At 43.1% G+C, this 10,266-nt stretch overlaps 2 protein-coding genes and 2 non-coding genes across 4 annotated transcripts in view; all 4 read right to left on the bottom strand.

Moving 5' to 3' along the window:
* trnay-gua (transfer RNA tyrosine (anticodon GUA)) overlaps positions 1–4 on the bottom strand; it is an 87-nt gene extending 83 nt beyond the window's left edge. The window contains exon 1 of the tRNA in view: positions 1–4. This exon is cut by the window's left edge and continues 33 nt beyond it. This is a non-coding gene — a tRNA (tRNA-Tyr).
* Positions 5–127: 123 nt separating this feature from the next.
* On the bottom strand, positions 128–199 carry trnae-uuc (transfer RNA glutamic acid (anticodon UUC)). Its single transcript has one exon. It is a non-coding gene; the product is annotated as a tRNA-Glu (tRNA).
* Positions 200–1,787: 1,588 nt separating this feature from the next.
* LOC137058885 (uncharacterized) lies at positions 1,788–6,572 on the bottom strand. The gene is made up of 7 exons (XM_067432382.1): positions 6,354–6,572; positions 6,009–6,212; positions 5,430–5,888; positions 5,247–5,314; positions 4,865–5,118; positions 4,031–4,276; positions 1,788–2,460 (listed from the first exon to the last, which is right to left on the bottom strand). The coding sequence occupies exons 1-7, from the start codon at positions 6,535–6,537 to the stop codon at positions 1,788–1,790; spliced, it is 2,088 nt and encodes a 695-aa protein (XP_067288483.1). The 5' UTR covers positions 6,538–6,572.
* A 93-nt stretch (positions 6,573–6,665) lies between these two features.
* Positions 6,666–9,143, bottom strand: LOC137058884 (uncharacterized). The gene is made up of 3 exons (XM_067432381.1): positions 8,371–9,143; positions 8,045–8,266; positions 6,666–7,927 (listed from the first exon to the last, which is right to left on the bottom strand). The coding sequence occupies exons 1-3, from the start codon at positions 8,987–8,989 to the stop codon at positions 6,666–6,668; spliced, it is 2,103 nt and encodes a 700-aa protein (XP_067288482.1). The 5' UTR covers positions 8,990–9,143.
* Positions 9,144–10,266: the final 1,123 nt, after the last annotated feature.

Raw genomic sequence — 10,266 nt, 5'->3', positions numbered from 1 at the left:
AAGGTATGCAGGGAAAGAGAAGAACCTCAACCTATCAGGTTGCTGCAGCTCCACTGCTGGCTAAAAGCGATTCAGTAATAGATAGAAGCTCTGGCTGTTCGATAAGGGGAGCAAAGACAAGCCAAACTTCCCATACCGGGAGTCGAACCCGGGCCGCCTGGGTGAAAACCAGGAATCCTGACCGCTAGACCATATGGGAAAGCCCGCAAACGCCGGTCAGGCTTGTGTGCCATTTTTCATGCGTGTGGCCAGTACAAGGGCAGGGTTATGTTAGGCCCTTTGGCATTCAGTGTGTGACCGTCGCCTTTAAGAATATGGCAATGTTCCGAAGGGATTGTTTACTGAATTCACTTGTACCAGACTCGATGGAGGGAGATGTCATTTGTCTCTCCCAGGGGGTGCAGCTCTCTCCCATTCTTGTGTTCGCATTAAAAGATACTATAAACTGGTCATTAAAGCAAGGTCCCCGTGACAGTGCTTATGCGATGCATTTGAAAGCACGCACGGTATTGTATGGTAGGCGCTATCTAGCTGACAAAACGGCCTATGGTTGGACTGTCAGTTTACAAGAAAAAAAAACTAACCATTCCAATACCAATAGTCAAAAACTATGGGCTAATAAAACAAGCTAATAAAACTGCTGTAGGCTGATAGCGAAGCAAAAGAAGCAGATCGAGCCAGCCAGGAGTCGAACCTAGAATCTTCTGATCCGTAGTCAGATGCGTTATCCATTGCGCCAAGGACGGCGCGTATACGTCTATCAAAGCCATCCACAACTCCGTGAAATGTACCCGGAGATCGTCGGATCGAATCCCGCTCGACCCCAACTTTTGATCATGTAAACCAGAGTAATAAATATATATAAAATTAACTAAAATAACGTAGAAATGGAACGTAGGCGTCATTTATAATCCAGAGGTAACGTTTTGTGATAATGAAGGCAAAGAATAAGACAAATATTGGTGATTAATGTTATTTTTCTACACATTTAAATGAACGAAGGTTTATTCAGTTACTAAAACATCGAACAAAATGTATGTATAACAAATTCATTACACATTCAAATTAAAAAAATTAAAATGTATACACATTTTAAATTCATATAATTCTGTGTAGAAATTAAAAGGTGTGGTAAACAATAATAATAAGAGGAAGAAGAATAAAGAAATACAGAAACATCCAGACCCTTTTTATATATTTTATTATAATTACAACAACAATTAGTAGTGGTGATAATAATAATAATAATAACGAAAGGTTATTATTAATAATAATAGTATTAATAATAATCAGGTACATAAATAAATCAAGGATTATACAAATACACTAAAAATAATTATCATCTGTTAATATTAATTTACATATATACATAATTATTAATAACCTCTCTTAGTATAAAAACTGCAAAGAAATGTAATCAAATAAAATGTAAAATAGACAATAGCCATCTATTGTGCAAACTGGAGACCCATCATTCCCTGAGCTGACAATTTCCCAACCAAGTGAAAGTCAGTAACTTTGATTTAAAAAAACTCACACATAAATAACAAAGTAAACTTAGTATATGTTAAATTTATACAAAAAATATTTTCCCAACAGAGACCTAGAGCAGAGTAAACTGCTTGTTTACTCTGCTCTAGGTCTCTGTTGGGAAAATATTGTTGAAGAATGTTGAAAAAAACATGAAAAACCACCCAGATGTTGGAGATGTGTAAATTACTCTATAATGCAAACATTAACCAAATGTTTATAACCAAAATAACTAAATAAATAAATACAATAAGAAATTAAGAACCTGGAGGGTTGTCATTTCCAGTTTTTTTTCTCCTATAACCTCGTTCCTCTAGCACAGCCCTCCATTCACTATATGACTGAGTCTCAGACTCTTTGCAGTACCAGTTGCCGAAGTACTGAAGATGTGATGGTGGCTTTCTCTCTTTTTTACACTTTTTGCACATAATAACATCTGTCTTCCTCACATATTTTCTTGTGACAGTTCCAGTGTTTTCCCTCTCCTGTTTTCTCTTTCGGTATTGCTGAGTGGAGTAAGGAACATCTTGACTGGGTGTCTGTGTTTGAGGTGATGGTGGCATAGCTGAAAGAAATGGGATGTTGAAGAACATCATCTGTGAGGTACCAGGCACTGGAGGAAGCTGCACAGATGGTAGAACGAAAGGGAGAGAGACAGGTGGTGCTGGTGCAATGACAGGATGTGTCATTTGATGCGATGGTGGAGCCTGGGAGATGGTCTGAGGTTGGGACCTCCCCTTGAGTTTTGCCTCCCCAGCAGTGTTTGGTGGCAGGACAAACAGGTGAGGCTCAGCCAGATTGGCTGAATACAGAATTGGTCCTTTCTGCATAGCTGCAGGAAGCTTCTCAGGTCCTGCCATGGGTGCGCCTGGGGCTTGGATTCCCTGCTTTAAAATGTCCTGCTCCTGTGACTTGCAGCGTCTGCTGAACCTGGGAAAATATAAAACAAGCGCTATTATTACAAAATTATGTGTGATAAACAAGTTTTTGCTCACAACTATGATGCAGCAGCATGACAGAGCGGGGGTTAGAGGAAGGGGTAAGGGTAGAGAAAGGGGTAGGGGTATGGGTAGAGGAAGGGTTAGGGGTAGAGGAAGGGTTAGGGGTAGAGAAAGGGGTAGGGGTAGAGGAAGGGTTAGGGGTAGAGGAAGGGTTAGGGTTCGAGGAAGGGTTAGGGTTAGGGGTAGAGGAAGGGTTAGGGGTAGAGAAAGGGGTAGGGGTAGAGGAAGGGTTAGGGGTAGAGGAAGGGTTAGGGGTAGAGGAAGGGGTAGGGTTAGGGGTAGAGGAAGGGTTAGGGTTAGGGGTAGAGGAAGGGGTAGGGGTAGAGGAAGGGGTAGGGTTAGGGGTAGAGGAAGGGTTAGGGGTAGAGAAAGGGGTAGGGGTAGAGGAAGGGTTAGGGGTAGAGGAAGGGTTAGGGGTAGAGGAAGGGGTAGGGTTAGGGGTAGAGGAAGGGTTAGGGTTAGGGGTAGAGGAAGGGGTAGGGGTAGAGGAAGGGGTAGGGTTAGGGGTAGAGGAAGGGTTAGGGTTAGGGGTAGAGGAAGGGGTAGGGTTAGAGGAAGGGGTAGGGGTTGAGGAAGGGTTAGGGGTAGAGGAAGGGTTAGGGGTAGAGAAAGGGTTAGGGGTAGAGGAAGGGTTAGGGTTCGAGGAAGGGTTAGGGTTAGGGGTAGAGGAAGGGTTAGGGGTAGAGAAAGGGGTAGGGGTAGAGGAAGGGTTAGGGGTAGAGGAAGGGTTAGGGGTAGAGGAAGGGGTAGGGTTAGGGGTAGAGGAAGGGTTAGGGTTAGGGGTAGAGGAAGGGTTAGGGGTAGAGGAAGGGGTAGGGTTAGGGGTAGAGGAAGGGTTAGGGTTAGGGGTAGAGGAAGGGGTAGGGTTAGGGTTAGAGGAAGGGGTAGGGGTTGAGGAAGGGTTAGGGGTAGAGGAAGGGTTAGGGGTAGAGAAAGGGTTAGGGGTAGAGGAAGGGGTAGGGTTAGAGGAAGGGTTAGGGTTCGAGGAAGGGTTAGGGGTAGAGGAAGGGGTAGGGGTAGGGAAGGGTTAGGGTTAGAGGAAGGGGTAGGGGTTGAGGAAGGGTTAGGGGTAGAGGAAGGGTTAGGGGTAGAGGAAGGGTTAGGGGTAGAGAAAGGGGTAGGGGTAGAGGAAGGGTTAGGGTTAGAGGAAGGGTTAGGGTTCGAGGAAGGGTTAGGGGTAGAGGAAGGGGTAGGGGTAGGGAAGGGTTAGGGTTAGGGTTAGAGGAAGGGTTAGGGGTAGAGGAAGGGTTAGGGGTAGAGAAAGGGGTAGGGGTAGAGGAAGGGTTAGGGTTAGGGGTAGAGGAAGGGGTAGGGTTAGAGGAAGGGTTAGGGTTCGAGGAAGGGTTAGGGGTAGAGGAAGGGGTAGGGGTAGGGGTAGGGGTAGGGGTAGGGAAGGTTTAGGCCTAACCCTACCATGTAAATTACTTGAAACCTCTGTGTAGCCCTCAGCTGCTTTGATTTAAGTTTAGGGTTAGCGGTAACAATGCTAACTTACTCACCATTGTGTGACTGTTGCAGCGTTCACTTCTGGGAGCTGGATGGTGGTCTCGGTCATCACCTTAGCATTGGTGATGATGCACTCTCGGATGTGCTTGTAAGCTCGTGCCACCATTGTGAAGCGGGACACCCTCACTCCGTCACAGCGCACCGCGTTTGGGTAGAGAGCACAGAGCCTTGTGAAGATGGCCTCCACCACTCGGTTGCAGTCAGGCCACTGTGCAGGACTATGATCCCCAACGAAACACCTGTAAATGACAGCAGAATACATATTATTAATACAAGATTATTTTATTGTTTTGTTTAATTGTTTTATTTCCCCTTTTCTATTCTGTCTGTTTTACTTTTTGTTGTCTTTATGGTCAATGTTGAAATATATGCATAAATTAGATCACTACTGGGTTACTGTTATGGCATTTTTCACAATACAGACTGCACATTATCCCGCTTATTACATGGCTACTTACTAAAAGACAGTAAAAGATAAATAATTTGACACTAAATATTGATCCAAAGTGATTTTATTGATTAAGAAATTTTAAAGATTAAGAAATCTTGCTAAATAAAATTGATGTATGGTTGGAACTGCATCCATAGCAACGTAACATAGCAACATAAAGTCAGCATTAAACATAACTCACAACTAATAATTTAAGTTATAACTAACTTTGAACTAAGTAAGGCTGCGGGAAGATAAGCTAGGCATCAAGGCGTCAGATTTTACAACTTTGATTAAACAGGGGTTAGGGTCACCACCCTGCATGGGTGGTGATATTTCAGCCAGTTTCAGTTATATTTATGCAAAAAATACCCTTCGTTTGCTAAATTTAACATACCTTTTTGTGCTCTCCACACCTGGTGCCACAATCTTCTTTGTAGCCCTGAATCGTCCCTGTTTTAAGGTGGTTTTATGACGTGGTGAGTAAATGGTCTTGTTCTTGTCATACTCCCCCATTGCTTGCCATAGGGTGATGATCTTGACGCACTCGTCTCCAGTCAAGGCCAGACGGTGATCTCTAAGGCTAACCAAAAACTCTGCCAAGTCCTGCACGGCTCCATACCCCTCAATATTATCAGGTCCAACAGAATCCTAAAATGAAAGATTATTTAGGAACTTTTGATAGCAGTAATGAATACAAATATTCACATGAAAGCATAGGCAACATTACCCAGGTTTGGTTTAAACACATATAAATGTACATTTAAAAAGAAACTTACATCATGTGAAGTGTTCTCTTCAGATGTTGGTAGATGAGGAGTTTCTGTGGATAATTGGTCCACTGGGACTACATGAAAAAGGTAAATATTTAGTTAAAATGTGTATTTGTGTCTTTCAATATGACAAATTTAAATTAGAGTTAGTGTGACTGAAACATCTATCAATATTTTGGTAAAACTCACAGCTATGAGCTTCAGGAGAGAGTGCAGGCTTTGAATGAGTGTGTAGTGAGCTAAAAACAGGCGATGGCACTGGTGATGGAGGGACCACAGACAGTGATGACATGGGCTTGAAAACAGACGATGGGACTGGTGATGGAGGGACCACAGACAGTGATGACATGGGCTTGAAAACAGGCGATGGGACTGGTGATGGAGGGACCACAGACAGTGATGACATGGGGCTGGTTGCTGGAGGGGTTGGACATGATGCTGCAGACACTGATGCTTCTGAAGAAGAAGCAGGTGTCCGTTCTGTGTCGAAGGTGGGGACAGTGATGTCGTGAATCTCCTCAAGTTCAGCATAATCTTCATCCACCTCTGTACCAACCTCAGTCGTCTCTGACTCTTCAATGGCCAACTTATAGTCCTGCAGAACTTTACCAGTTTGCTGGTAAAGGTACTCCACTCCAATAAGTTCACCTTTAAAATATTAAAACATTGACAATAAGATAATATACCAGGATATTATAACTCAGTGGAAAAATTGTATGTGTACACATGACTGTAATTGTAACTAAAAAAAAACAAATAGTTATCTACCAGTGTACTTTCTTGGCCCAACATATGGGATGATTTTCTTGCCCATAACCTCCTCTGCAAGAGTATTGACAGCATGGCGCAGAAGATGATTATAAGAATGTGACTGCTGCTCATCTGTTGTTGCTGCCACAGCCCGGTCCTCATTCCACCTTGCAAGTCCATCCAAAAGGTACGCCTGGAAGAAGGTGTCACTTGCCAGCGTACCTGTACATTGAAAACAAAAAGACCACAGAATGGGTTACGCATAAATACACAAATACCTGTACTTGCAATCATCATAATTATTTAAAATATATGATTACATCATATCAGTATTTTAGTAATTCAGTTAAGTCAATTATTTACCTGGGATGAATCTGTTAAGGTGTAGGTGAAATGACTCAAGCGAAGTGGAACCTCTGGCACAGCGGTAGGTTGGCAGGCGGTGCCCTCCCTTCACTACAGTGCCAGTCTGCATGTAGAGCTGCACACCTACAGGATCCTGGATGCAGGCCACATGCTTCCGCTGGGACTTTAAGATCTCTCTCATCCGGGCTGAATTTATTAGTGGTACTCCCAGAGTGTCACGACCAGCATCTCCATCAAAGGCCTGAATATGGCTCTCAATCAGCGCCAGGGTCTCCTTGGTCCCACGAGTGGTTCTCCTGCAATGTAGGGCTAGCTCACTACGGCTGCCTCGGATGATGGTTTCCGGTCAGCTTCCAGCTCTGCGCGCTTCGCCTTCTTAAGTGCAGTCAGGTCGTCCTGGTCCCACATGAAAATACAGTGGCTGAGGCGACTCATAAATGTTGCATACAGCTGGTGAGAGTCGGTGGTGCACCCCACAGCAAATCTCCGCATGAAGTGCCATATATCTAACCGGATGGTCATTTGGTCCCACTCTTCAAACATCCTCCTCAGAAGAGTGTTGCCACAGCAGTCTCGGTCAACATACATTATCTCAGGAGGAGCCACCCCAGCCACTCTGTATCGCTTGATGAGGCCTTCAATCATTGGTCCGAGACCAAAGCCTTCACTGGCTGTGAGCACGGACATGATCACCTGTCCATGCTCATTTCCAACGTTGGTTGCCCATGTAGCGGTGCCATAGCTGCGTCCTGCTAGTTTTCTGGCCACTTTTTTAGTAGAATCCATTTTTAAGATACGACCATATTGAGATGTTATAGTGGCCTTGATTTCGTCCAGCCTTTGCAGGACATCCTGGGCATACACCTGCATTAGCCACCGGTGCTTAGGGACAGAAGGCATTGAAAGAGCAGGTTCAAATGTCACAGGCAGGATCAGGTTTGATGTGACAGCACTGGCAATCCCCTTGCAATCTGTCAGATACTGGACTGTTTTTTCCAACCACACCTCAGCATGACGCTCCTGCAACTTGCGCTGGATCTGGCTGCTGCTGTTTCCCAGTCCTCGCTGACGCATCAAACTTACTACCTCGATGTCACATGCAAGTTTTGATGTGAGAATGCAAGGGAACTGCACCCTGTGGCCAATGTCGAGCTGGGAGACGATATCATGGCTCCAGCTGATGACCTTCCTCTTACATCTTCGGCAGGCCAGGTACTCAGATGCCACAAAGTACATCTTACCGAAGGCAAACACCTGTCTGATCTTTTGATGCAAGCCAGCTGAGGTCAGAAGGTCTTTCTGACAGTCTGGATGCGGACAGGTCAGCTTCACTTGCCACAGTTTTCGTGGCATCCAGAGCAGCAGGGGATGGCCAAAGTAATTCTCTAAGGGAGGAGACTTACTGGTCTTCAGTGGCACCTGTGGAGGATACCACCAAAGTTTGTCCACCCTGCTAAAGATTAGCTCAGGATGCCCTTGTGCTGACCACCTGAACAGGGCCTTGGACATCCACCTCTGGTCCACTTCAGGCAGGGTATTTATCCATCCAGCTGGAAGACAGACTCGTCGTACTGGAACCCCCCAAAGAGAAATAAACACATAAATAAACAAGTGCAAACTCACATTGCTTTACTTTATTATTCCTGGAAAGGAAACTTTAATATATATTTTTTAAAGTATATACGTACATCCCACATGTGCCTCCTCAAACTTATTTGCCTCTGCCAGCAGTGTGCTGTCATCTATCTCAGTGGACACAGAGGGGCGGGTGAGGGTGGCTGAGGGTCCTGTGTGTGCCTCAGAGGAGGCAGTCGGGCGGGTGAGGGTGGCTGAGGGTCCTGTGTGTGCCTCAGAGGAGGCAGTCGGGCGTGTGAGGGTGGCTGAGGGCCGTGCACGTGCCTGGGCCAAAGCTTCAAAACAAAACACAGGACAAACAGATAAACATGACTACTGAACAACAACATAAATAATAACAAACCAAAAAAAGAAAAGTGTAAAATAAATGTTTGCTTACAAGGTGTGGCTTTGACGGGGGAAATCAGCCTTTTTACGGTCTTGGTCATGCTTTTCTGGGTAGGCAACTTCCCAACCAAGAGGGAGCGGAGAGAGGCAGTGGAAGTATGGGTGGTGGCAGTGTGCTGGGTAGGGGGAGTGATTTGTGTGGGGCCAGTGTGCTGTGTGGGGGGAGTGAGCTGGGTGGTAGCAGATTGCCCAGCATATTGCTCTTCCTTCATGGCAATGGCAATTCTGCCAGAAGGGAAAAGCTCGATATACTCCCTGAAACTCCCCTTGTTGTGGGCATGTTCTTGGGAGTCTTTGCTGCCTCCTGTGGGGTCCCTCTTTATAGCTGCCACCAGGTAAGCAGCATACCCCAGGGCATTTTCAGCCACCCACCTAAATGTTTGCCCGCGAAATACACCAAACTGGATTTCAAAGAAACCTAGCAGGTGTTTTCTGTTAGCTAGATCTCCGTGGTACAGACTTAAGCTTTTCTTGGCCTTGTCCAGCACTACCTCTGGGGACAGGGGTCTTGTGTACGGCTTTCCTTTGTTAGCCTCCTTCACCTTTGCCGCTTCCACTGTATCTGTCATATTCAGGCTGCCATCAGCCCGTCTCCTAAAGTGAGGTTCCATCTAAATTATAAAATGAATATATAAAAAAGACAATAGGGAAACAGGAAAACACGTTTGGTAACACATTAATTAATGCAGCTGTGTATATCACATTATTAGATTTACTCATGATCACTGTAAAATGTTGATTTTATATTATGCTTTGTCTGTGTATAGTTTTCCTACAGGCTCAAAATGTTGGCTAACATATTAAAATCATCAGAGATAATTTTTTCACTAATATTGCACCATTAAATAAAATTTATGTTCCACGTCAGAAAAAGAAGAGTTATCAAGTAATGGCTAGTGGATAATGGAAAGTCTATTCCAGGAATTTTCAAAGTTGTAAACTTTACATGGGAATTAACAGGAATATATGAGAATTAATGGAAATAAACAGAGAAGTTTCTAAATTAGTTTAGCCTGCAGCAAGGAACTTAATTGTAGTTGAAAATTTTTTTTAGTTAAAACAACCAGATTTAATTCACTACTGTTGATTTTATACCTTACACATGCACATAACACACTACTGACTGCAGGGCTATTGAGGCCATTCCTAAATAACATGGACAGTTGATAAATATTATTGTGAAATATTACAATTTAAAATAATGGTTTCTTTTTTACTATACTTTAATATATTATTTATTTCTGTGATGCAAAGCTGAATTTTCATCCGCCATTACTTCTGTGTCACATGATCCTTCAGAAATGTAATTTTGCCACACACAAAAATAAAACTAAAAATAATAATTAAATAAACAGATTTTTTTCAGGATTATTTGATGATTAATTAAAGAAAAGATTAACAATAAGAGTAATAATAATAATAATAATAATGTACAAATAAATAACTAGTAACAATATACACTACCATCAAAAAATCTGAGATCAGTAATTATTTGTCTTGTTTTTGGAAAGAAATTAATAATAATTTTCAGCAAGCAAGTATGTGTTTAATTGATTAAAAAGTTAGAGAATTAATTGTTACAAAACATTGCTATTTTAAATAAATGCGGTTCTTTTTAACTTTTTATTCATCAATGAATCCTGAAAAAGGTATTAACGTTACAAGTTCCAAAAAATATTAAGCAGCACAACTGTTTCCAACAGTGATAATAATTCAACATATTAGAATGATTTCTGAAGGATCATGTGACATTGAAATAAACAACATAAGCATAACAATTAGAACAATAAACATTCCCATAAATTCCTGTTAAATTTCCAAACTGGAATATTTCCAAAACTCCCCAGTTAAGCTGAATTAAAATCTTTCGCCGTTTGCAATCCTAAAT

This window comes from Pseudorasbora parva, chromosome 22 (assembly GCF_024679245.1).
Source record: "Pseudorasbora parva isolate DD20220531a chromosome 22, ASM2467924v1, whole genome shotgun sequence".
NCBI lineage: Eukaryota > Metazoa > Chordata > Actinopteri > Cypriniformes > Gobionidae > Pseudorasbora > Pseudorasbora parva.
Note: the sequence above shows the minus strand (reverse complement) of the source record. Positions and strands in the feature narration are given on the sequence as shown.